Raw genomic sequence first — 27,567 nt, 5'->3', positions numbered from 1 at the left:
AGGTACTTGTTCTAACATTCTAACAGAGAATTGCCAGTAGTGTGTATGTCTTGTAGACAGAATGTTCAAAAAAACCGTGCATCATGTACTACTTAGAACTGGGTTGCAGTTAATTTTTATACTAGCTCTAGCCTAGTGGATTTAGTGTACTATGCCCATTGTTGGATATAGGATTTCACTTAGGTTAATGCCATGACACACCAATATTCATCTATGGAGGAGATAATCACAAGAGTCTGTTAAGGTTGTGAATTTGCAATATCAGAATGTTACAGTAAACTCCTCACACCTGAAAGTAACTTTTACATTAACTTGCACTTCAGTTGCTTCAGATTATCCATGTGGAAAACCAGTATTGCTGGACAGGTGCAATCAGTTCTTAAAACATAGATTAAAAGCAGAAGAATTCTTGATTTCCTACGATCATTCTTCTTGCTTATTTGAAAATAAAAAAGGATGACAAAATGTTTTTCTTTGTATCTTGCACATGAAAGAAAAATGACTTGCAGTTGGGAAATTTGTCATTTAAGAGCACAAATATATTTGATTTGAGGCTTTTTTTTTGTTTGTTGTTTTTTTTTTTTCGAACATACATCAAAGTGGAATTTGGGGTATGGGTGGTAAGTATGCACAGTCAGAGCTTTTATTTCTACTAGTGGAATATTAGCTTTGTGTTTGCTAATTTACTGACCTTTAGTTGGTCACATATGGGAAAATATAATTTCTGTGCTAGTTTTATCTGTAATGTAATGATGATATTTGAAACAGCAGCTCACTTGAGAGTGGTTCTAATAACCTTAAAATATCCCTGTTCACTACATTTTGCAAGCTGAATAAATGCATTTTTTTTGTTACTGAGTGCTTCATTATACTTGAACTAGGACAATGGAGCTAGGAAGGCAAAGACATCATTTGTACTTCGTGCTCCAGTGATCATGGAAAATTGACTATCAGAATGTATTCACAGAGTTGTATTTTATCTAGGTAAGTAGTAATCTGTTTGTAGTAGAAATTATTTAAATTTTTGGAATATCTGTACTGAACTGTGTGATATTGAAAGTTTGACTTGGTTTCTTTTGGTTTATCAGTTTGTGCTAGGGGTGGTTTGAAAACATTTGCATTTTAACTGGTAATGTTTCTGGTCTTTGTGCCATGCATGCAAGAATGACTGTCCACCACAATATGAAACTGGTAGGAGGATTGAAAACCAACAACCAACACCCATGTGTAAGACATATTAAGCATATGTAAATATTAAAAAAGGAACTTGTCCTATGATCTTGCTGGTTTAGAGGTGTGAAGCTAAGTCTTTGATTCTTATGATACTCCTAGCAGTTCAGCCTTTCTGATTTTGAAATTATTGGAATGAAATGATAAATACATTGTTTTAAACTTCAGTCATGCAATGAACGGGTTGGATTTAATCTGCAGAGAGAAACATCTCTGCTACTGCACCTTGAGAGCTCCTCCGTTAACCCTTTTTATACAAATTCTGTTTCCAGGGGCGGGGCTGAAAGGTCACTTCATTCTGTGCTGTTTACTACGATGGAAAAAAAATAATAAAATGTAGATCTTCCTTTTTCCCCGAGAACTGGTCGGATCTGTGGCGTCTGCTGTCTCAGACAAAGCAGCGCCCAAAAGCTTGCCATTGCGAAGAAAACAGTGAAGCCGTGGGGTTAGTTTTCGGCCACACCTCATCAACTGATTTAGTTACTTAGTGCCCAGTTAGTTTCTGATCTCTCTATTACAAGTTTCTGCCTGCATGTGCTCCCTGCGCGCGCACACAATGAACCCGCCCGCCCGTGGTTCAGAACCTCGTGTGCCCGTGGGGGCGGGGCTGCGGGGGGTCACCTTGGAGCCGTCACCCTGGCTCCGCCCTCCGCGTCGCTGTCCCAGGGTACCGCGCGCTCTTCGCGCGCAGGCGCGGCGGGCTGGGATGGCGGCGGCAGCGGCCTTGCTGGGTCGGGCTGCGGGCCTGGGCTTGGGCCTGGGCACGGGCCTGGGCACGGGCGCGGGCGCGGGCGCGGGCGCGGGCGCGCGGCGGCTCCTCCGGTGCGGGACAGGATCGGGGCTGCGGGAGTGGGGGACGGGGACCCTCCTCGACGGTGCCGTTGTGTGCAAGGCCGGTGGTGCGGCGGAGCAGTGCCTGTCTCGGGGGATCAGCTCGAATCAGCGCCCGAAGCGGCCCCTCACCGCCTATCTTCGTTTTGTGATAGACAACCGTCCGGCTTTTAGGGAAAAAAACCCAGGTACGAGGTTTGAGGGAAGGGGGGGGCCGCGGTTGGCGCTGTTGCGCACCGGGGCTTAGATACCGCCGCCCCCCAGAGTGGGGTGAGCCAGGAAGCCGGAACAACCCGTCCCTTTGTAAAACCGAACCTCGGGAACGATCTAAGATGTCGTGATCTCAGAGATCCAACTCATCTGTTTATCCGTACCATTCCCCGGGTGAACCCAGCATAGCCATAATCACTGCCTGCACGTGCCTGCTTGGTCTTCTGTGCTTCATAAGTCAAAAAAGTGAACATGCGTGTGTAACTTTAAAAATGCTTGATAAAATATCTCACCTAGGTAATACATGTTAACAATGATTTATGGTTTTCAATTATTTTTGGACTCCATGTATTTAAAGTACACTTTTGCTGATATTATGAGCTGTGTATGATTTTATTTTGAGGCTTAGTAATTGAAAAATTACAGGTACTGGATTGCATTACTGTATATGGGAGAAAAAGTAAATGTATTTAGAGGAAAATGGTTTTCTGTGAATATGTTTGATTTACTATCAGAAACTTCAGTTACAGGCGAGGCAGTGAGTGACTCTTGCCAGAGAGCTGCAGAATAGATATGCTGGTTTTGAAATACTGTTGAAGGTTAAAATGTTTAAAGGACTATGGTCATATTGGGCAAATCCTGAGGAAGATTTAAGTAGGGAAAACCATTTGATATCCTATTTCACTCACCAGTTCAAGAGTTCCACTCTCTCATAGGTTGGTAACTGATTAGAGTATATTGTAGTTATGCACCACATCAGTGTTTTCCACATTTCCAAAATTTGAATAATCTGCAAATAAACATACTGGATCTTATATATAAATTGAGAGTTTGGGGTTTTCTTGTTCCAAAAGAGGTAATGGTCAAAAATAACCCAATAATTTATTTGTTTTCTGTTATCAGTGGTCATAGCATCATATTTTCAAAGGTGTAAGGCTGATTTACTTGCACTAAAACCTTTTCATTGTCTTGTTTTTCCAGAATTCGGAAAGTCAGGTTACTGAGAAGAGCTTAGTTACGCTTTTCCACCATTGAGGTGGCTGAACTTTACATTTCAGGGGGGAGAGAAGCTCATCTGTTTTTTCTTTTATTGTGAAGTAGAGGGAAAGCCTGTAAAGGATTTTTCATGTAAAGAAGACCTTATATCCTCTTTGCACAACACTTGGGTTTGTTTGGGGTTTGTTTGCTTGGGGCCTTTTTGTGGTTGCTTGCTTGCTTTTTAATTATTGGTTTTCCCTTCTCAAATTCAAGTCTGGCTGGAGGCCTCATCACCATAGTGCAAGAGCCAGAGGCAAAGGCAGTCAGCTGAAAACCAAAGCAGACTAAAGTAATTTTGTTTGCTGGAGAAGGAAATTACTTTTTTTTAACTTCTTTTAAATAATACTGTAAGTAAAGGATAATAAAGATCAAAGTATATGTGCTATATTAAGTAGATAAAGTCACGTTACACTCGATTGAAGAATTCAGCAGACTCCTTTTGCTAAAAAAGTTAGAACTGGAAATTTTACTTTTGATTTCTCCTGCTCCGCCCTCCAAATTCAGACCATTTTGCATTGTATAGAAAAGGATCCAGCTCAAAAGACAAAAAATATGAAATTTTTGTGGAGTGATAATAGCTGCCTTGAAATGGTGCTTCAGTTTATAACTGCATGTTTTGTTCCAGGCGAGCAATGACTCTTCCCCATCCCCCAAATACTGCAATGCCCTTTAACTGCCACAGTGAGGTAGTTTTATGAAAGGAGGAAAATGCATTTGTACAGGAAGATGATACTTGTGACAGCTTTCCTTGGGAAAAACTGAAGAACCTTACTAAAGATACAATGTTGATCTTTATTTCTGGGCTTTCTCATTTTAATGTACAGAATCGAGCAACCTGGAACTGATTAAAAAATTAGCATGTGCATGGAAGGATTTACCTGCATCACAGAAGCAGGTAAGGTTGTATCCTTTCCCTGAGTACTTTGAACTCTACAGATGGTGGATTTTTATTTGGTCTGGTGTCTCTTGTGGGTTTTTTTGTTTATTCTGGTGGGTTTTTTTGGTTGGTGGGTTTGTTTTCAAAGGGCTTCAGACATCAAAGCAGTTGGGAGAATTGGGAGCTTTGAATAACTCAAGGGAAGTGTAGTGGGGAGACCCTGGCTGAATGCCAGGTGCCCACCAAAGCCACTCTCAGCTGCTCTTCACAGCTGGGCAGGGGAGAGAAAATACAGCAAAAAGTTTGTGGGTCGGAATAAAGCAGGGAGAGGTCCCTCAACAGTTACTGTCAGGGCAAAATGAACTTCACTTGGGGAAATCAGTTTATTACCAATCAAATCAGAGTGGGATAATGACAATTAAAAACTTAAAATCCTAAGACACCTTTCCTCCTACTCCCCCCTCTTCCCAGGCTCAACATCACTCCCAATTTCTCTACTTCCTCCTGACAGCAGTACAGGAGGACAGGGAATGGAGGCTGAGGTCAGTCCATCATGTGTTGTTTCTGCTGCTCCTTCCTGCTAAGTGGGAAAACTTCAGCATGGGAGCCCTCCCCCAGGGGACAATTCTCCATGAACTGCTCACAATATGAGTTTTTCCCATGGGCTGCAGTTCTTCAGGAGCTGCTCCAGCATGTGTCCCTTTCCATGGGCTGCTGTCCTTCAGGAATAGGCTGTTCTATTGTGGGTCCTCCATGGGGTCACAGCCCCCTTTATGCATCTCCCCGCTCCAATGTAGTCTCTTCCATGGGCTGCAGGTGGATCTCTGCTCCTCCATGGTCTGCAAGGGCACAGCTGCCTCACTGTGGGCTGCACCACAGGCTGAAGGGGAACCTCAGCTCTGGTGCTTGGAGCATCTCCTGCCTCTCCTTCCCTGACCTTAAGATCGGTAGAAATGTTCTTCTGACATGGTGTGTGTCCCTCCCCTCTCTGGCTGAAGTTGTGCAGTTTTCTTTTTCTCCTTCTTAACTCTGTTATCTCAGAGGTGCCACCACCATCACTGATGGCCAATAGAGGGTGCCTCTTGGAGCTGGCTGGTCTTGGCTCCATCAGGCATGGCAGCTTCTCATAGGAACCATCCCTGTACCCCCTTCAACACCAAAATCTGGCCATGCAAACCCAGTAAAGGAAGATACTTTGCTACTTGCACTTGTACATGACCTTGGCTTTAACAGTTCTAATCTCTTGCTGGAGAAATGATACAGCTCTCGCTCCATGTAGCTGTGGGGTTGCAGACCCAGTTCTTTCTCCTTTTTGAATGGCAATATTGCATTACATGTATAATACAAGTTTTGTAAAGTTGTTCTCCTCTTGTGTATAAGTTAGGTGAAATCTCAGTTAATTTTGATGGAAGGACCAACTTCTTTTGCTTCATGTAAATTTCTTTAAGAGTCAGCAAATGAAGTCATAAGTAGTGAAGTTTCTCTGAGTGGCAGTTTCAACGGATAAAGTGAAGCAACTCTAGGACTTGCTGATCTTTGCAAAATTTAAATGCTATTTATAGCAAAGTAATGGTTGTTCTTCCTTGATTGCAGTTAACAGTTAGAGGCAGTTAGGAACCAAGTGCTGTTTTCTAAAGGAAATATCTTTGTTCAAAAGAACTGAGGTGCTCTCCCATCCCTTCTGGACTTCTCACTCTGTGTACTTTCCCTTTGTGTCTCTGAAATGTAGAACAGGGAATCAAACATGAAAATCTGATGTTCTGGTGTAATTTTTTTCAGTCTATAATTTTTCTACTCATAGGTTAGAAACGTTAGCTTGTCTAATGGTCAAGTGCTTCTGACTGAAAGCATTTGTTTAAGGCTGGTGGTGGTTTGTGCCGTAGGTTTATGAGGAAGCAAGAAAGACAGACTGGAAAAGATATGGAGAGCAGATGGCTGCTTATAAAGCCCAACTGACTCCAGCCCAAGCTGCGGCTTTGAAAGAGGAGAGGAGGAAACAAGTGGCAAAGAGAAGATCAATCAGGGCAAAAAGAGTAAGTATTTTGAAGTTCAGATTTCTTTTCTCTCAAGGAACCTGAAGTCTGTTTGTCTAGTATACAAAGCAGAGTTGAAGCATGTTTTAGAAATACAAAAGCAACTCAGAATAAAAGAAAACACACAACAAGCACAAACCCCCCAAAATGCCATGGACTAAAATAATTACTGGTGTTAGCAGATGTTTTAGTGGCTTTCCTGTGCTTGAAGAGCACAGAACTAGCACATATCTTTGTGCTTAGAGGTAGCTTCTCTATGCTTTTTTCTCCCTATTTCTTGAGCTACTGGAGAAAGGATAGGCAGTAAAAGACATTTGGACCAGCAACTCTTTGGATGGGAAGACATCCAGAAATAGCTTTTCACAAAGGCTTTGTATCTGTTCCCTCATTAGCCCCTACAAGGTAGCAGCTGTTTGAAGTAGCCTTTTTTCCTTCCTTTCTTGGACTCTGCCACTATGTCGCTGCTGCTGTGACATCTGTTTGTGTCCATTACTATTATATTCATAAGGACTATCTTCCTTATTCCCTTTTGTCTGGTTTATGTATAAATCCGTAGAACCATCTGTAAAGGTACAATATTATGGTTTGTCTGGCAAAATCAAAGGGGTTACATATTGCTCACTTATTTCTGTGAATTAAACTGCTGGTGTGACATTGCCCTAACTGGCAAAAGCAAAACAAATTTGGTTTAAAAGACCCCTATTTAGAGGGAGTTTTTAATCTAAATGATTCTGCTGATCCTTTTTAGAGTAAGGCACCACAAGGAATTCAGTTGACATGTCTAATACCTGAGCAGATGTTAATTTACAGCACCTAGGCTCCAATGGGAGTATCAGGACTGGAGAAAACAGGAAGTGTAATTGCATCTAGAACTTGCTGTACTTTCATTCTCTAGCCATCATCCCTGTAGGCAAAGCATTCTGGTAGCAGAAACCCAGTTCTCTTCCAGCCTCTCACCTCTATACAGATAGGTGTCTGCCTTCTTTTCTGCACGCAGGCAGTATTTCACACCAGAAACTGAAGCCTTGCTGAAGAATAATAGAAAACCTGTCATCATTACTTTATTACAGAGTTGAATTTAGTAACACTCTTTGGTTTCTGGAAGACTTAGCTGCAGTAAGAATCAGTTTTAAATGCTTTTTCAACAACTTGTGAAAACTCAAGTTGTTAGCTTTTTGTAGTGTAGCATTAGCTTGAAATGCACGAAGAGCATCTTGACATATAGTCTAGTTTACAGAATAAAACTCCAAAGAAAGAATTTGTGTTTGATTTTTGTATAAAATATAAAGACAAATGCTAAGTTTAGATTTAGAACAAATGCATGCTTAGTAGATGGAATAACTTCTTCTGTTGTTTTTAAAGGAATTGAATCTGCTTGGAAAACCTAAAAGAGCTCGTAGCGGCTTTAACATTTTCCTGTCAGAAAATTTTCAAGAAAGTGAGGGAATTTCACCTGTGGTAAGCCAGGAAAGATTGGGGGGTTTTTTAATGTATCCATTTGTATTCAGGAAAATGTAGTTTAAATTCTGTCATTTTCAAAGATACTGTTCAGTAGTTCAGTGTCTCAATGCTGCATTGCTTAGGTTATTTTCTTTAGGCTGTGGTGATCTGGCTGTACTACTGACATGGCCTGTATAAAGTGCTGTGTGGGTATACAGCCTTAAAATTTTTGCACTTCAGTGTTACAGACTTCATTTGTTCCTTTTGTAAGGAGAGAATTATTCTTCTCTTTGTTTTGATGTAGAAATAGAATAGTTTTTCTAAGAGTTGTGGTGGTGTGCTCCTGTTCTGGCAGTAGCAGGTTATTTTACCTCCTACAGCCCAGTTGGTGGTATGGAACATGCAGGAGTTCCTCAGCAAACTCACAAGTTCTGTACTAAACTGTGCTTTGGGGTGATGTAAGTTACTGGTGGATTATAGCACTTGAAGTAGTAGAGACCTGCCCTGTGTGCATCATGTGTTCCTTACCCTACACATTTAGTCAGTAAGTCAGGATGGCGGATATATTTTGTTCCTCCGTTTTCCATTTACAAGGCAGGCTTCTCCAGTCAGCTGAGGCCCAGGCTGTAAATGTGGCTCAGATGATGCCCAGAAGCTTGTTTTGAACTCTATTGTTTACTTACATTATAAGGGTAAATAAGGGGAAGCAAGGTTTGTGTCTATGTGCTTTTTTGCATTGGTTTATGCTTGGCTTTCACTCGTGCAGCATTCATCTGTACTCTTCTGAAGTCAGTCTACTCCTAAAATAGCCCTCATGTATTGCATGTTCTGCATTCCCTAGGCAAAGCTGAAGAAACTATTTGATACATGGCAAAAACTGTCTACTTCCCAAAAGCAGGTATGTCAGAGGATTTGGATGAGGCTCTGATCTAATCAGAATTACAAACTTGAGTCAAAATTGATATATTCGTACAAAATCTTGAACTCAGTTGCTCAAAATGTAATACTGAGGAAAATACTCCAAGATATTCATGCATCTTGAAAAAGATTGTCATTACCTTTATTCCATGTGAGTCAGTGGGATAGAAGTTCAGTGTGCCTTAAAGTGGATGCTAACTAATATCTAGAAAAGAAGGTGGAATAATATGCAACAATTTGATTTTTTTCTAATAGTCCACAATATCTTTAAAAACCAGCATAAGAATTTGCTGCTCATGGAAAGACTTCTTACAAGGGAAAGCAACAGAAATCTGCAAGTGATGTGCACAGGGTAATCTATTAACTTTGGTTGTCTGGGGGATAATTTTTGCCAGCTTTCTCACTGTATTGAACTACGAACCTGTAGATGAGCAAATCAAAAGTGGAGGGGTGCTCTACTGAAATCTGAACTAAACCTTGACATTTTCAGGTATTCTGTACCCTACTGTCCTTCCTCCTGAATAGTCTTCTTCCAGGTGGTTTTTAATGTGTACCGAGGACACACCCTATGTTCATGTTCTTACTGTAGAGAAATAAGTTGAAATAATTCTACAGCAGTATGTATTGCTGTGCCTCACATAATCCAGTTCTCTCAAACTAGTGCCCAAATAAAAAAGCCTTAACTGTTAGTAGCAGTACTGAATAAACTTCCTCTTCAGGAATGGCCAACTGTTGACATAACTGCAATTTAGTGCTAAAGCTTTGTATTTTTCTGCAAGTTTGACTTTTTTTTTTTTTTTTAATTAGCTGGAGGTGAAGGCAAATGCCTGGGCTGTTCACTGCACAGGTGTTGTTCTAAGTCACTTTTGTGTTGCAGCAGTTTTCCAGAAAAAGCCCCTTCTGTAACTCTTGATACCTTATTTTCTTTCAGCCATACCTGCAGCTTGCTGAAGATGATAAGGTTCGGTATGAGAATGAAATGAACTCATGGGAAGCAAAAATGATTGAACTGGGACGTGAAGACCTGGTGCGTTCCAAAAAGCAAAGGCTAAAAAAGAAACCTGCTGAAACTGCAAAGCAAGCTGAAACAGCCAAAGCTTCCTCAGGTGGAAACAAGGCAAAATTAAAAAAATCCGAAGAATAAAAAAACAGCTTTGGTTGTACTATTTCTTTCCTGCTGTGTTAATGCTGCAGTCAGCATTAGCAGTGAAATTTGGAAAATCCATGAAGGGCCCTTTTGAAAGGTGATCAGGTAAGAGAGGAGTTACTGTCTCTCAGAAGTGACTGATATAATCACTGTAGGTATAGCCTGAAATGTAGAACAGCAGTCGGTTAATCAACTGTGAATACTGATACCCACTGACATCAGCAGAGCTCTCCAATAATGGTAGATAATAGCCAGCTTTTATAAGGTATTTTTAATGAAAAAATAAAAAAGTTTCTTTCTTTATGAAAGAAAGAATATTCTATAATGTTACCATCTAAATTCTGTAAATAAGGGCTGAAATCAGAATTAATGTTGCTATGTTTTATTCTCTCCATGTTATTGGTAGTGAGATGTTCTGCATTTCAACAACAGGCACAAGAAACATAAAATCCTAGCTTTTATTTTATGCATCTATCTTTTTGTACCTGTTAATCTGTGTATGCGACTTACATTGCATTTGATTAAAGATCATATGACTTTTGTATGAATGTACCTTTATTGGACTTTTATTCCATGGTTTTGTTTGGATACATACAAACATTTTTGTCTTGCTGTTGTCACATTTGGGACGACCTAGATGGAAAAGAAAAAATGTGAACTGTTTGGACTTTGAGTTTTGATGTAATAAATACAGGTATTTTGAAGAGGTGTTTGGTTTCTTTCCTGTGGTCTCTCCATCTTAGTTAAAGTCTTATCGGTATTTTGAGGAATCTGTTTTTACAAGGCAGGCCAACTTTTTCAGTAGTTGGTGGATCTCATCTGTTCTGAGTGACCCACAAAATAATCATGGAATTCTAGAAAGGCTTGGCTTGGAAGGGTCCTTCAAGATCACATGGTTCCCATATCCCTCCTGTAGGAAGGGATGCTATTCACTAAGTCAGGTTGCTCAGGGCTCTATCCAACCTGGCCTTGGACACTGTGACATAGAAGGGTTTTCCTCAAACCCTTTGTGTTTGATCAGTCTGTCAATGCCCTGAGGTTGACTGCAGAAATAAATTGGAAGCTATTATAGACAAGCTCTGATGACCAGTGCAAACCAGCTCAAGACAATCATTCAGTGCACATAAAATCACAGCATCACAGAATATCCTGAGTTGAAGTACCCATCAGGATTATCAAGTCCAACTCCTGGCCATGTACAGGACACCCCAGCAATCCCACCCTGTGCCTGAGAGTGTTGTCCAAAATCTTCTTGAACATTGACAGGTTTGGTACTGTGACCACTGCCCTGGCGAGCCTGTTCAGTGCCTAACTACCCTCAGGGGTAAGAACCTTTTCCTGATACCTAATCTAATCCTCCCTGACAGCTCCAGCCAGTCACTCGGGCCTTGTTACTGGTCACGGGAGTGAAGAGATCAGTACCTGCCTCTCCAATGCCCCTTGAGAGGATGTTGAAGACCTCAATGAGGTCTCCCCCTCAATCTCTGGTTTTCCAGGCTGAACAAACCAAGTGACATCATATGTGCTGAGTCCTGAGCATCAAGCCTCAGCCAGAGCTGATTTACAAGATGAAACCTGGGCATTATGTGACTGACACCATCAGTATTATTTAGCTAAAAATAGATGAGTGAGATGCTTATGCTAGCTGTTTAACACCAAACTGTCTGCTTTAGACACTTTCACATAACCTTGAGTAGTTATCTGCAAGAAATGTATAATTTTAAGAAATTTTCACACTGACATTAATAGGCTTGCTTGTAGGATATTTTAGGGGAAACTCCTAGCTGAGGTCTGGGCTCTGGCTAAGCCCTGGTCCTGCTGGATGGGAAGTGTGCCATCAGACCCAGGTGGTTCTGCACTAAAAGTATATCAAGTCACTTTGACTTGCTGATTTGGGCCTATAAAAGCTGGACCCATTTTTGGGGCAAATTCAGAGACCTCCCCTATGGGTGGACACACTACATAGGATTTTCCCAATTGCTGGGAAGGGTTCTCCAGGTCCTCACTGCTAAATGGGGCTCCCCAGAGAACATGGACTCTAGATGATGGTAAAGTATTTAGGCAATCTTTCTTAATCACTATTCTTTCCTTTCACTCTTGTGGTAATGATTAGGTGCATTACCGTGCTTATTTTTCCTTGTTGCCAAAGCTAGGCGTGCTGTTTTATTCAATGTATCATTTTACTTTTGTGTTGCCTTAATATTCATAGTAAAATAACCATTCTTTCCTTTGGTGTCTGTGTCCTTTATATCATTCCTGTAAACTGGCAAAACACTCAGCCTCTCCTCATAAGGCTTCCCCTGCAGATCCTTCAGCATCCTTGTGGCCCTCCTTTCGATACTCTCTGATAAATTAATGTCTTTTTTTGTCCTGTGGTACCCAAAACTGCCCCTAGAACTCGAGGTGAGGCCGCATCAGTGCAGAGCAGAGCAGGACGATCACCCAGTTGGTTCAGGTTCAGCCTGTTGACTTATCGTGAAAGTTAAGCTGGATTCTTCTCTGACCTCCCTTCCCACTAAAGCTATAATTATATTGGTTTCTTCGAAAGGTGGGAAAAAGTAAAGTTATGGTTGATGTAATTTCATGTTTCCCTTGGTGTTCCTGCTCCCAAGGGGTGCATACAGTCTGTCCCTGATGAACTCTTACTGATACATGCCTTCCTTCTGGCTGAACTATGCTTTTCAATATTTTCCCTAGACGATGAGCGTGTAATGTTATGCAACACTGTGAACACACAGATAAAGTTACTGTCCTGGGTTGCAGTGTATTCTATTACCATCCTTATGAGCTGTTGAAACCAGGTGGAGCAGTGTTTCCTTACTTCCTCCCCCCAGACTATCTTCTGTTAATGGCCCATCAATGCCATGTCGCATGACTCAGAGATAACTCCCTCTGGACTACTGTTAATGAGCCCATCAGCGCCTGGCCTCATGACTCATCATCCCATTGTGAGATGCTCTACCTAGAGGGAGGAACCAAGCATTCCATCCTGGACACAATCTGAGATTCCGAACACCACAGACACCTTTCCGATGGATTCCCAGAGGACAGGAGCTACATAGCCACCACTGGACCTTCCGAGGAAGAGCAGGCCCTTTCTACAGGATCACTGCTTCAACAGAACCACATCCATCACTTCAGGAGGACTGCAGCCACCATTTTATTGGACTGCTACCGCCACCCTGACTAACAGGGTGTCAGGTTGTATCCTGTCAGTTTAACCCAGTGTTTTCTGCCTTTATCTTTTTGATTTCCCTATTTAATTGTTATTCTGACTTGGTGCCTCCCACTGGTTTGTTTTCAAACTAGTACAGTTACAAAGCACAATAAGGCAGCAAATACAACATCTAAAATATTTTGAGTTCACAATTGTTGTGGTTTAAGAGTCATATGTCGGTGAAGATCCATAGTGATGTAGAGTCCCCAGGCAGTGCAAAGGAGAGGTGCTTTATTGCAAAAACCCGGCCTTTTAAAGCAGTTATCCGGTTATCAGTTACATAGTTTTAAAGCATAACAAACATTATTCAACCAGCCACCATACACCATGATGTGAACATGCAGTGGTTATAGAACATGTTTTTCTACCCCTAATTCAGCTGTGTCTCTTTCCCACAGTCCTTTTCTACTTAGCCGAAGTAACAGACCTGAGCCATGATTTTACAAGGCCTTCCCTTTATACAGCTTTACTTAACGGTAACAGTCATATACTACGATTTAGTGTTCCCACAAAAAAACACACACTGCTCACTCCTCCCTCCCCCTCCTCTTCCCCTATCATGGCTGGAGAGGACAATTGAAGGCACAAAAGGCAAAGATCTTAGGTTGAAATAAGAACATTTTACTGGAAACAGCAATGAGATAAGAAAACAAACAGTAACAGCAACAATATTAATAACAGAAGTGTATAAAAGAGAGAGTGATTCACATGCAAAATGTTCACCAGAGTCTGACCAGACTGCAGCCATGCCACCCCGACTGCTCCCTCCTGCTTAGAACTGGTGCCACCCAAACTGCTCCCTCCGGCTCAGAAGAGGCACCGTGTTTACTCAAACAGAAAAGAACCCCTTCACCTCAGAAGATATTCCCTTTCTCCTGTCCCTGACAATGACAAGTGGTGGTCTAGAATAACATCTGGGTTCTGGCCATACCTCTCTGGGTTACTGCAAAAAAAATTAACCCTGTCCTGGCTGGAACCAGGATACAGTCCTGTGCCTGAGAGCCAAGAGGTTGGCCGCACAGACTGAGGGCAAAATCCTGTCTTGCAATGGACAGTGCAGTAGTTTTGAATGTGTGTTATCCTATCAGTTTGGATTTTATAGTCTAGATTGACATAAAGCCAGCAGCTTTTCTTCAGTACAGCTCATGCACTGTCCTGTGCTGCTGACAAGCAGTCTAAGGCACATCAACTCTGTTTCACCATTTGTGCTGCTACTTGGATTTCTTCCTGTAGGCTACAATACTCTCTGCGCTTCCATTAATGGCTTTTTCTAATTTTAGTGACACATTCCTAATCATTCTTGCTAGTTCAGCAAGCCCTAACCACGGGGTAAAAGCACTTACATGCAGGTGAACTTAGTGCCACACTGTACCAGAGAGCTGGAACACTGAAGATAACTGATTTTAACTTGTGCAGGTGGTATTAATGCACCTGGAGTACACTTGTCATTCCTCACTGAGGGTAAATATTTAAATGCTCTTCCTCCACATATCCAGTATTGCTCAGGTAGTTGTGTAATTTAGGGACTATAATCCTCAATATATCTGAGTCATGCATTGTTTTAAAACTCTGCAGGGAAATTAAGGCCACTCAAGCCATGCCCTTTCGATATTGGAGGAAAAAATACTGAGATATTATAAATTTGAACCACAATTTACTGAAGAAATTTCAATAAATACTATGATATTAATAAAAGATTGTACAAAAGAGAGAATGGTTTACACCATTCATTCACCATTGGTGACCATCCAAAAAGGATGGTCACCACTGAACAAACTAAGCGTCCAACAAAAGGAGCTCATGTTTCTCTGTGTTGCCTAGGTTAGACCACAGGGGCTATTCACAGGCATTATCCTACTACTGACCACCACGTGGTCCCCCCCAGCAACAAAGGCAAGATGGTGGACGGCCCCTGCAGCAACCATTTTCCTCCCTCTAGCCCAGGAAAAAAAAAAACCTGAAAAACCAGTGGAAATAAAGGACGGAACCTCCACTGTGCTGGGTGATGCAGTCCAGGCAACTGCAATTGTGAAACAACTGTAAGATGGTTTGCAAATCGGTGACTCCTGGGCTGGACTGCAGCTGTGGTGGGTTCCAGGCAGGCTTCTCTCTGTGCTGCAGCAGTGGGGGTGGCAGTGCTGGCAGGCTCTCTTTAGTTGGCAGTGGCAACCAGGAGTTGCTGAGCAGCAACTCCTGGATTGGACTGTGACCATGGTGGGGTTCCAGGCAGGCTTTTTCTCTGCTGCAGCAGTGGTGGTGGCAGTGCCAGCAGGTTCTCTCTCCCTGCAATGGCAGTGCCTGAGAGCTGGCCAAGAGAGTGGCAACCCTTCTGCTTCCAGCCTCTGCCACTTTTCCTTCTGAAATCACACTCCCACAGTGGTTGTATAGGTGTTATCAAATATTCAACACTGAAGCTCCGTGGACTTGCTTTGTAACCATATTATCCTCACCTTATTCTACACCATCCATAATGTGAGGAATGAGACAACTCTTAGTAAAAATTAAAATAATTTATTAAAAACAAAAAAATTGAAAAATTACAGAAATTAGCAAAACATAAAAATTTGGGATCCTAGTGGCTCAGGAGGTATGCCCCAGGAGCGCAGGGATTAGAGATCTTCAGGCTTTAACAGCACTGGACCTCTGGTGGAAAAACTTGCAGTGCTGGGCTGACTTTTAGCTAGTCCAAAAGTCAAAAGGAAAAATTATTAAAGGCTCCTTAATAGGAGTAAGGCTTAAGTACCCAGCACTGGCATTCCCCACAGCTGATCTGCAGTGGCCTGCGCACCACTGACGTATGCCTCGTTCTTTTATAGTGCCTTTGCTCCGCCCCAGTCCGCCCACAGCCCGCCCACAGCACACCCCTTTGGTCTAAAGTGATTGGTGTTTTCCTTTTGACAGATCATCTCTGTCTACCAATAGCTCATCATTGTCAGGGGGGTAGTAACAGCTGAAGTAAGGGTGGTAACATGCCCTCATTAAGATTCAGGTTGCTATGGAGCTTGCTTGCAGAATAACGGCTATGGGACTAAAAATAGCAATTGGCTGTTAGAAACTGGGGTTTTGGAGTTAGTCCTGAGACTAAAGTGCAAAGCAAAACCCTTAAAAAAACCATTAAAATACATCCAATACCTCTTAAAACACTTATAAAAGTAGACAATGAACATAGGAAAAACAACTCTTACAGTGTACAAGTGGTTTAAAGTTTGAAAAAGGGATTTTTAACTAGGAAACTTTTAACTGGGAATTTTAACTGGGACTCGTACAAACAAACTGCTTTGAACAAGTGAAAACACTAATAATAAAGCTTGATTTTTGTACCTGGGTTGATGGGTTAACTTTATCATTCAATTAAAAGAACTGTTTAATTCAAAATTAACTAATTAAGGCACTTAACATGCAAAGACCAAGCTAATTAGGGATTTCATGTATGACACATAATATGCCCAGATTTATATCTCTCAACTATATACATGTATAATATTCTTGCCTGGCCTTGCCTACCCATCCCTTGCCTCGCATCGCCTTGTACGCATTCCCTGCTTTGACTTACCTGTCCCTTTCTTGCCTGGCCTTGCCTTGCCTAGCCCTTCCTGTCCCTGCCTGGCCTACCCATCATTGAACTTAACTTCCTATGCTCAGCCCTACCTACAACTTCTGGGCCTTTTCTCAGCTAACACTCCTGTTGCTTTTCTCTCAGTGCTCTTGCCTTCCCTAACCTCTTTTTTGACATGCTTAAAATTGCCTACACTTTGATTGCATTGCCTTGCCTGCATGGAAGGCAAGGCAAGGCAAAGCAAAGGAGTGGTAGTCAGGGCAAGGGAGACGTAGGCAAGGGAAGCCAAAGCTAGTGTAGGCGAGGAAAAACTAGACAAGGTACTGAAGGCAAGGCAAAGCCAAGTGACTTGGAGTGCCTTTCCATGCGAAAGCAAAGGATGTAGTGCCAGTGTTGCTGTAGCAGATGTTAAAGTACCATGGGGAGGAATAATCTAGTAAGACATTTCTGTCCTGGCCACTTCGGTGTAGGAGCAATTGTTGGACATATTCTATACTGGAGGTGGTATGAAACTTTTTCTTGTTATTTTGCTGAATAAAAATGGCAATGCATTTTCATGGGAAGGAAATCATGCAGCCCCAGTGTTTCATGTGCAGATAAGAAGCTGTCTAGTGGAGGGAAAGGGTGGCAGCAACCTTCTGTCCTGGCATATTTGGTGTGGAAGCACTGGCTCAGTTTATACAATTATGGAGTCGGTATCCATCTTTGGAACGTGGTCACCTGAAAGATTCACTTTGGGACTTTTCAGAGGTGGTCTCCTGGAATTCTGGCAGCACACGTCTTTTGGACACAGTAAGCAGCTACACTGAATCTTGGTGTGCAGCTGATCTAGTGCGTGGGCAGGTAATGCCCAGTAGCACTGCTCCAGAAGCTTTGTATAGGATCAGTCCCTGGATGCTTTGCATTTTGGAGGAGGGGATGCTATTTTTTTTGAGATGGGCTTGTAGTTCCCATCTTTGGCAAAGAAACTCATTTTGGATGTCCACATTGGGTGGTCTTAGTGAATTTACTGGCTTTTCCCAGTAGGCGGTTCCATCAGTTAGAGCTGTCGAAATGTTGCAGTGGGAATGCAAAAGCCAAGCTGTTGAGCTTTTTGTCCTGGTCCCTTTATTGTGTGAGCAGTCCCTGGTGATGTTCCATTTGGATCCTGACTCTGTGTCTTGGTTTGAAAGACGGGTATCTGCTAAGGAAGACAGAAGCCTCCCTTGGAATGGAGAATATGATCCCCTTCCCTCCAAATTATCATAACTTTGAAATCAAGGGGCTTTCAGGCAAAGATATGGGAAAGGAATAACAGTTCTTTACTAGTATGTATGTGTATAACAAGGCAAACAAACAACAACACCGGCAGCAACAACAAACAGAACCAGATTCCCAGCGCCAGCCTCTCTCAGCCACTGGCACTTTCCCCTGTGGTGCAGTTCCAGTCACAGCCGGCAGGGGCGCTGGTGGCTCCTGGCTGGGCAGGGGGGGTGCAGTCATTCCCCCAGGACTGCAGGGGGCGCTGTGGCATGAGCTCAGACACCTCCAGATAGCAAAAGTAGCTGTAGCAGGAACCTCAGGAGAAGCAAGCTGGAATGGCAGGATCTCCCGGGGGGCAGAGGGTAAAAAGCTACTGTGTAGGACAAACCTGAAGCAATGGCATGGGTACAGCAGTGGTTGGGCAGCAGCGGCTCTGCTTAGGAACACGGCAGTGAAAGGGGCCCCTGGGATTTCTCACCAGTGCTGGGTCCAGGCTATGCGGTGATACCCAAAACTGGGCAAGAAAATAAAACTCTTTAGTCAGACAGCTACAGAACAGGTATTTGTTTATTCAGCGCAGAGAGTGAGGGGGATCCCTCCACCAAAAACTCACTTCAATCTTCTTTAACCTTCACTTACATTTTTAAAGTCCTTCCCTGCAATGTCACAGTTACAACATATCCTTAGCATATTCGTATTTGCATAAAGCTGTGTCATCAGTTTGTTGCTTTCATGCGTGTGTTAGTTCCTTCTGTGGTGGTTGTCAGTCCTCTGGTGGTCTTTTGACAAAGATTTCCATAGTCTCCCTCACATTTGAACTTTTTACCTCTGTCTTCAGCACATGCCTGGTGCTTCTTGTTTTTCAGTCTAACTTGTTTTTACCTAATTTTGCAGTTTGCAAGTTCCATTAAAACTTGCGATCTTGCTTTTGATGGCACGTTATCTCACTGGCTTTGCTATCTTGCTTGTTCTACCTGCACATCTTGTTACAATGTTACTTGTGGTTAACTTTTTGTTACGTATACCACTTAGGTTTCAGCAGAGGAGTGGCCCCTGGCCAGAAGCGGGTGTTCCCAGGTCCTGGAGGGACACGCAGTGGCTCTGGGCTTCCCAACAGCAGAGCAGCAAAAGAAGCCAAGTCGGCAAGCTCAGTCACAGGGCCAAAGAAAAAAAAAAAAAAAGAAGGAGGCAAACCCCTCAGAAACAGCAGGATTTCTGGTCTGATATATCGGTCCAGTTGAACCACCGGTGCCAGAAGAGAGAGGCTGTCTCTTGTCCCCTCCCCAGCTACCTCCAGAAGCCCCGGCCTGGCTCCCATTCATCACGATAACCCCGGAGACAGAGAGGATGGGGGGTGGGGACAGCTGCCACCCCTGGGCACAAAACAAAATAGATCAAAAACCCCAAAAATGGGATGGGATAATAAACCATCCCCAAGACACTATGAGACTGAAAAGTTAAGAAACTATAGAGAGCTGAGGAGGAAAGTGCTGATAGCAGGGGGTGTGCTGGTAGTTTGATGGGTGCCATTGAACTTGCAGGCAGTAACAACTTCCTCAGGTGGCACTTTTGTGAGCTCTGTATTTTGAAATTTGGCAATCTGGAACTGGGTTTGATGTGCGGAAGACTCCACTGCTTAGAATAAGTAGTAAAGTAGGTATGTTTATTCCAGTGCTGGGACGCAAGGGGGATAATTCCTCCAAAGCCATACATGCCGACAGCTGCATTCAGCTTGGTAATCGGGTTACACGTTCCATATTCATTAAGTTTTCCAATACACCTATACATATTCATCACCTAGCCCTGCCTAGCCTCGCTTCGTATTATAATGAACCCAAAAGTCATTTACATCCATGTTGCGCTTGCGCAGTGTTGCCTGGTGGTCGTGGGCAGGGGTCTCCAAGATGAAATAAGAGTCTTCTTCAGATGAAGTAAGGAGTCTTCCTCATCCTGAACTTTTCACCTTTCCTCCCTGCACATGCTCTTTATGCCCCTGGCCCAAGCCCAAACTTCAAGACTGGTTTGAGCTAGTTGGAGGTTAAAAACAGGATCTCTGGTCAGGATTCCTTCACCTTATCAGTAGTCTCTTATCTTCTCTTCCTGCTTTGGTATGCACAGTAAGTGCTGAGCAAGCTATATGCATTGCTTCTAACAAGCCAATTCTTATTAGATCATTTAACCTCTGCTTCCCCATCCCCCTGATTCACGTTAATTTGGGATTTTTGGAACTTGGTATTCTGGTATTTTGAAACTGGGTTACTTTAATCATTGGGAACTTGATATTCTGGTATTTTGACACTGGGTTACTTTGGTATTCCAGAACTTGGTATTTTGACACTGGGCGACTTTGGTATTTCTGAACTTGCTGTTCTGGTATTTTGAAACTGGGTTAGTTTGGTATTTTGGAACTTGGTATTCTACTATTTTGAAACTGGATGACTTTTTATTTCAGAACTTGTAATTCTGGTATTTTGAAACTGGGTTACTTTGTATTTCTGAACTTGGTATTCTGGTATTTTGAAACTGGGTTACTTTATGTTGGGGTTTAGGATTCTTCTTTTGTTTCTTTTAAGGAATTTTCTCCCATATGTTGCTAGGACACAATAACCAGGTACTTAAGAGAGACAAAAGAAGTTGCCAAGCTCAGGGCAGGAGGGCATTTGGCTGCACTCCTTCCATCTGAAGATTTCTCTCGAAGAGGCAGAGATACCGTGAAAATTGGGCTGGGAAAAAAGGGGCTGGGGAAGCTGCTAGACCTCTCTTGCGGTCTCAGCATTCTGAGGGGAGAGAGGCTGCGGTCGCTGTGGGGAGAACTCGTCACCACTGCAGAGTTCTCTCTCGTGCTGCCTTTCTTGTACCGTGAGTGGAGGTCTGCTCATAAGAGCGGCTGTTGCACTGGGACCTTATTAACACTCAACCTCACTAAAAGAGGGACTTTTCACCATCTGCTCAGATTGAGAGGGGTTGATCGATAGTTAACTCATGTAAGCACGAGTTAATTATTAAGAGTCAGCAAATGTTAATCACAAGCCTAAGAAGTAGGATGCACCTTAGCCTTGTCAAGATAAGAGAAACACAATGCGCCTTTGTCAAGAGGAACAGAACCTGTTTGAAACCAGTGCAGAAACCACTGAATCAGCCAACAAAGGACTGCGCATGCTCCAGAGAGAAAGGTGAAAGGTGCACTGTGATGAAGACTACTAGCCTTCATCAGAAAGACCCCCAAGGAAGAAGAGGAGCCTTCCTCAGTGCGACCACCAGGGTACACAGCACCTGCGTGGCACGTATGCTAATGATGTTAATGACTTCTGAGAAGTAATTTGTATAACCACTCCTATCCCAAGGAATGCTATGAATATTCATGAAATTTTACCCATATGCTGTGCTGTATGGAGTGCTTTGTTTGTGTGTTAGGAGGAGCGACACCCCACACACCTGACTGGATAAAGAAAATGCCTGCTTCTCTGACTCTGTCTCTGAAGTGTGAATCGTGCCACAACCGGGCCAGGAGACACTTCAGATTCAGAGTCAGAGAAGCGGGTATTTGCTTTATTCAGCGCGCCGGGTGTGTGGGGATCGCTCCTCCAAACACACACCTGGTGCTCTCTACAACACAGTATTAAGGGTTAAATTATGAATATTCATCACATTCCTTGAGACAGGTGTGGTTATACAAATTATTTATCAGAAGTCATTAGCATATGGGCCATGTGTGCGCTGTGTGTCCTGGTGGTCGCGCTGAGGAAGGCCTCTCCTCTTCCTCGGGGGTTTTTTCTGATGAAGGCCAGTAGTCATCCTCTCAGTGAACTTTTCACCTTTCTCCCTGGGCATGCGTAGTCCTTTGAGGGATGATTCAGCAGTCTCTGAGATGATCCTTGTCCCCTCTATCTTGACAAGATTAGGGTGAATTTGGCTTCTCAGGCTTTGTAATTAACATCTTCTGTCTGAACTAACATTTGCTGTCTCCCAATAGTTAACTTGTGCTTACATGAGTTAGTTATTGACTGCCCCTTCATTAAGTGTCTTTAGGCTCAGTTTGGAGCAATTCATGGTGCCTCAGGGGAAAATTCAGGATCCCTGAGCCCCTTCTCCCCACCAAGGGAGCCTCTCTCTGCCATGTTCAGGAGCCAGGCTGCCACTGCCCAGCCCCCCTGCCATTTCTTTCCCACTGCTCTGGGTTTTTTGCTACACTGTAGACATGCAACCCCTGCGTGATGAGATGTCCAGTGGTTCCAGCTACAGCTGCCAAGTTTCTGATACATCTCATCTACCACCCCGGGATTTTCCTCATTCCTGCCATTCCAGCTTGCTACTTCCAAGGGTCCTGCTGGGGCGCTGGGATTGACTGCCCCTGGGGGGTTTGTAAAGCAAGCCCCTTTCCCTTCCCGTCTCAGTCAAGTCTGCTGTTAACCACGTGCTCTCTGAGCTCACACTGGAGCGCACCTTGCAGCCTCTGGGGAATCATCGCACCTGCCCTGCTCACTGGGAGCCGCCAGCACCCCTGCTGGCTGTGACCATTCCTACACCAAAGGGGAAATTGCTTAAAGAGCAGGGAAATCTGTTTATTGGGTTTTCTGGCCTTTTTTTTCCTTTCTTTTTGTTTGTTGTTGCTGCCACTGTTGTTGTTTGTTTGCCTTGTTATACACATACATACTAGCAAAGAACTGTTACTCCTTTTCCCATATCTTTGCCTGAAAGCCCCTTAATTTCAAAGTTATAATAATTCGGGGGGGGGTGTCATATTCTCCAGGTTCCCGCCTTTCTTGGCAGACACCTGTCTTTCACACCAAGACACTTTGGTATTTTGGAACTTAGTATTCTACTATTTTGAAATGGGGTTACTTTGGTATTTCTGAACTTGGTAATTTGAAGCTAGGTTTCTTTCTTATTTCTGACCTTTGTTCCAGTATTTTGAAACTGGGTTATTTTTGAATTTTCGAACTTACTATTCTGGTATTTTGAAACTGGGTTACTTTGATATTTTGTAACTGGGTATCCTACTATTTTGAAACTGGGTGACTTTGGTATTTTTGAACTTGGTATTCTACAACTTTTAAAATGTGTGACTTTGGTATTTTGGAACTTGGTAATTTGAAACTGGGATACTTTGGTATTTCTGAACTTGCTGTTCTGGTAATATGAAACAGGATTACTTAGTATTTCTGAACTTGATGTTCCACTATTTCGAAAATGGGATACTTTGGTAATTTAGGCCTTGGTGTTCTACTGTTTTGAAATTCGGTTACTTTGGTATTTTTGAAATTGTTGTTTTGGTATTTTGAAACTGGTTTACTTTGGTATATTTGAACTTGGTTATTTGAAACTGAGTTACATTGGTCTTTCTGTGCTTGTTTTTCTGGTGTTTTGAAACTGGGCAATTTTGGTATTTTGGAACTTGGTAATCTATGATTTTGAAACTGAGTGGCTTTCGTATTTCTGAACTTGATATTCTACTATTTTGAATTGGGTTACTTTGGTATTTTCTAAGTTGGTATTTTGAAATTTGGTTACTTTGATATTTCTGAAATTGCTGTTCTGGTAATTTGAAAATGGTTACTTTGGTATTTCGGAATTTTTTGATCTGGTATTTTGAAACTGGGTAACTTTGGTTTTTTTGGACTTGGTATTCCACTTTTTTGAAACTGGGTTAGTTTGCTATTTCTGAACTTGGTATTTTGTAATTGGATTACTTCAGTATTTTCGAACTCGGTCATTTAAAACACGTATTTCTGAAAATGCTGCTATGGGAATTTGAAAAAGCCGTACTTTGGTATATCTGAACTTGTTCTGGTGTTTTGAAACTGGTTTACTTTGGTATATTGGAAATTGGTATTCTGCTATTTTGAAACTGGGTTATTTTGGTATTTTCCAACACGGCAATTTGAAACTGGGTTAGGTTTGTACTTTGGGACTTGGTATTTTGAAACAGGAATATTTTGGTATTTCTGAACTTGGTAATTTGAAACTGGGTTACTTTGGTATTTCTGAAATTGTTGTTCAGGTATTTTGAAACTTGTTTTCTTTGGTATTTCTGAACATGGTGTTTTGAAACTGAGTTACTTTGGTATTTTGGAACTGGTATTCCACCATTTTGAAACTGGATTACTTTGGTCTTTTGGAACTTGGTATGCTGATATTTTAAAACTGAGATTTTGAAACCTGTTTTTCTGATATTTGTGATACATGAAGAGATGAGAGACACCATGAGAGATGCAGGTGAACCTAAGATTGTATTCGGAAGCACTCAGTATATCTATTTCTAATTCTAAAGGCTTTTTTTAGCTACAGTTTACAAGCTTAATCACAGTTCTACAATAAATCTGTCCTCTTGACATCTTCTATTGTTCTCTCCAAAGCCATGGCCAATAGACCACAACGAGTGTACTGTTATATTTTGAAGCAGAAGTAGTAACTCATTCATCCAGTTCTGTCTCAGGTACATGCTGTCCAGAGAGACGCTGCTGCTGCTGCCAGTGCTGCTGATGGCAGCGGTGCTGCTGCTCTCTGTTTGACTCTTTCCTTACACCAACAACTGTTACCCCAACAAATATTTTGAAATTTTATTTTCTATTCTTTTGAAACTAGGTTATTCTGGCATTTTGGAATCTAGTTTTTTGTAACCTCAGTTTTTTGTGTGTTTGTAGGCTGGATTTTTTTGGTATTTCTGTAGGCTGGTTTTTTTGGTCTTTCATAACCTGAGCTTTTAGTATTTTCGTAACATGGAGTTTTGGCATTTTATAACCTGTGCTTCGCAGGTGCCTGGGCCATCCTGGGTGAGTCTCTTGGCTTCATTTGCCTTCTTTCAGTACACTTAACCTGGCACAGGAACTGTTAAATTGCAGACTATACAATAGGAAGCTTCCTGAAACAGAAATAAATTCCAGCTGCAGCAAGCCCACTGCCACATTTAGTAGCGCTTCAGCAAAGCTGTTGGAAAAGCAAAGGTGATGGATGTCTGGTAACCTGGAGCTCCAGAGAACCAAGGTAAAGATGGGCAACAAGTAGACAGTGATCAGCTTCCATTGCTTCTCACTTCAGTCGCTACTGCAAGTGCAGCTTCCCTGGAATTTGGTAGAGACTTGGTACCAGGGCATGAGTAGAAGCGCCTTGAAATGCACCTGCATTTAAACCCTTAAAATGCTGAAAAAGGGGGAGCTTCCTTCAACTGAACACCTTAAAATGAGGGGGAGGAGGACTGTTTGCCTCCACTTAAATCAATAAAATGGCAAATATATGGCTTCTCCCGTTTAATTTAATCCCCTAAAATATTGGAAAAAGAGGGGGTTTCCTCACTTTAAAGATATTGGATGATGGAAAAAGGGGGATTTTTCCCTCAATTCAAACCCTTAAAAAGGAGGGACAACTGGGCTTCCTCCTCAATTTAAACCTTAGGATGATGAAAATGGGGGAGTTACCCTCAATTCAAGCCCATAAAATAGCATCATCAACGTTTTCCCCTTCTATTTAAACTTGAAAATAATGGAAAAATGGGGATTCCCTGTCAATCCCTTAACAGCATGGAAAAGGCAGAGTTTCCTTCAACAGATACCATTACAATTGCAGGGCAAGAGGATTCCCCCTCAATATGAACACAGACAATTATGGAAAAGGAAGTTTTTTCCCCTCAATTTAAACCCCTTTTCTCCTAATAACCCCTCTTTTCTGGGGGCTCTGGAGAGGGACTGGCAAGATGAAAGGGGAAAGTTGAAAGTTTCCCCCTGGGACCTCACATGCTACCCCGGCTGCTCAGGTGCTGCCCCTTGGTACAAGGGCTTTTCCTTTGGCATTTTCTTGAAGCAATGCTCCATGCCCAGGTGCATCCAGCTGCTCCCTAGCCCCTGATAAATGCTCCAACCACTCTTCCGGGAGGGACACTCAGGATGCACCCATTGGCCTCTCTTGACTAGCAGCTCCCTTTGCAGGTGTGCCCAGATAACACTCTGGAAGGTTCTTTAGGAATACACCGAGCTTCCAAAAAGCAAGGAGAGTTGTTGCCTTGGAGAATGCAGTAGATACCATGCTGCCGGATGACTGGTATCACACCACAGCAGGGACTTGCCAGAAGGGTGATCTCAGCCATGTGTGCTGCATTATTAAACATTCTTGGAGGACAGAGGGAAGCTGTGTGGGGATGGGGGGAGTCAGTGTGTGGAGGCTGGTTCTCTATGTTACCCTTAGTCATGCTCTTGGGCTTTGCCCTCCTCCCCACCACAGCCAGTCAGAGCACTGAAAACTTTTCCCCAGGGAAGCAGCAATTCCTCCTTCTGCACACAGAGTTTGGCAGGACTGGTGTGTGGTGTGAGGCTGTGAGGAAGCATCAACTAACCTCCCTCCACTTCCCTGACAGAGGTGCAAGGGCAACATCTTTACCTGTGCCTGCTCAATCCTTATTTGCTTCCCTAGTTTGAAGAGCCCACTGCTCATTTCATGAACCAGCTTCCCAAGCAATCCAACAAAAACTCAGAGCTTCCCATCCCATGATGTATTACCCTACCACAGACCTCTTAACCACTACCAGCTTTCCATCCTGCCCTAAATCTTTCTGTAATTCTCAATGGTGGACATGGAATTTGCTTCTAGTTTTGTTGCCTGCATGGCCACACTTTGGAATTTAATTCTCCCTTCATTTGAGTGTATGCAGGGTGTGATCCCACTCATCTTTCATGGAAAATGGCTTTTTTCTGTCATGACTGGTCTACTTAGCAGACAACATTTTAAGAATTACTTCAGCATTACAGTCAAGCTACTAGTTATACAGCATTGGCAGCCCAGATAGGATAACAGAGAAAGCAATCCATGGGAAAATCATCAGCTTTTTAAGAAAAATCAAGCTTCTTGACTCAGTTCTAGGCACAAGCAAAGCCTAAAATAAAACCAGCAATTGCCACATCTAGTTGACCATGTAGTTCAATATTTCAACTGGGAAGGTCATCCCTGAAGGAATGCTTATATTCTATAGACTAAAACCTTTACCTATCCTGTAAGTCCTAGAAGGACCTCAGTGCTCACTCTTGTCAGCCTTCAAGTGGCACTATAACATTCTCCTTTCAAGTCTTTTTGTTCAGAACATGAACCAAAGTAACCCTGAGAGAGTTCAAGTACTTCATTTGATGAGCATTAACCACCTGCATCTTTTTGCTGACCACTCTTCCAGTTTGAAGCTGGAATCAAGGAGGGAAACAGATCAGGTGGAGGCTTAGGAAAACATCTCTCATGGTGAGCAGACTGCCAGGCTCCCAAGGGAAATTATGAAAACCCTGTGCTTCACTCACTGAAAACTGGAGGCACTACAGGAAAATTTAGTGGAGGGAACAAGTCTTCCCCCACAGAGGGAAAATGGAGGATTGGAAAGACCTAAGTCATCCCATCTCCAGTTTTTGTTGTTCCAGAAGTTTGCAGAGATCATGGCTTACACAGCACAGAACAGGTAAGGCAGATGAATAACAGTTGCTACCAAACATGCCAGAGTGAATCAATCCCACCAACAAGCTCATACAACAACTTTTGGACCCTGGGCTGCTGGAGCTGCACTCAGGTGAGGTGAGGAGCAGCTTCCAACAAGAAAATCAACACAAGCATCTTCAGGAAAACACACAGCCCATGGAGCAGCCAGGACAACACAGGACCACAAGGTTACAACAGCCACCTTGGTGGCCTTTAGCCTTGGCTGGTTATATCTCCAAGCTCAAACACTTCAGATAGAAGTTATTTGACAAGGAATTTATACTTTACACAACGAGAGTGTGATGTTTATGTGTTCTCAGGCAAGTTCTTCCAGTTACTTACTGAGTGTGAAACTTCAGAAAAACCAAATAGTCAAGGAAACTG

The 27,567-nt window shown here is 42.8% G+C and overlaps 1 protein-coding gene across 2 annotated transcripts; it reads left to right on the top strand.

Annotated features, from left to right (window-relative positions):
- Positions 1-34: 34 nt before the first annotated feature.
- On the top strand, positions 35-10,428 carry TFAM (transcription factor A, mitochondrial). Of its 2 annotated transcripts, XM_069018822.1 has the most exons (6): positions 1,876-2,249; positions 4,134-4,204; positions 6,070-6,219; positions 7,582-7,677; positions 8,501-8,557; positions 9,509-10,428. In XM_069018822.1, the coding sequence occupies exons 1-6, from the start codon at positions 1,937-1,939 to the stop codon at positions 9,719-9,721; spliced, it is 900 nt and encodes a 299-aa protein (XP_068874923.1). In that variant the 5' UTR covers positions 1,876-1,936; the 3' UTR covers positions 9,722-10,428. The 2 variants fall into 2 exon arrangements, with proteins under 2 accessions (XP_068874924.1, XP_068874923.1); XM_069018823.1 differs by lacking the exons at positions 7,582-7,677; positions 8,501-8,557 and having other exon boundaries at positions 35-2,249.
- The last annotated feature ends 17,139 nt before the right edge of the window (positions 10,429-27,567 follow it).

The sequence above is a fragment of the Aphelocoma coerulescens genome, chromosome 6 (genome assembly GCF_041296385.1).
Source record: "Aphelocoma coerulescens isolate FSJ_1873_10779 chromosome 6, UR_Acoe_1.0, whole genome shotgun sequence".
In the NCBI taxonomy this organism is placed as follows: domain Eukaryota; kingdom Metazoa; phylum Chordata; class Aves; order Passeriformes; family Corvidae; genus Aphelocoma; species Aphelocoma coerulescens.
This window is presented reverse-complemented; position numbering and strand designations above follow the sequence as displayed.

What these genes read in the sequence shown, in the direction of transcription:
- TFAM (XM_069018823.1), top strand. Translation starts at nt 1,763, where the DNA reads ATGTGCTCCCTGCGCGCGCACACAATGAACCCGCCCGCCCGTGGTTCA. An exon ending in TTTTAGGGAAAAAAACCCAG is followed by an intron (nt 2,250 to 4,133) that starts GTACGAGGTTTG and finishes TTTAATGTACAG; the next exon opens with AATCGAGCAACCTGGAACTG. An exon ending in TACCTGCATCACAGAAGCAG is followed by an intron (nt 4,205 to 6,069) that starts GTAAGGTTGTAT and finishes TTTGTGCCGTAG; the next exon opens with GTTTATGAGGAAGCAAGAAA.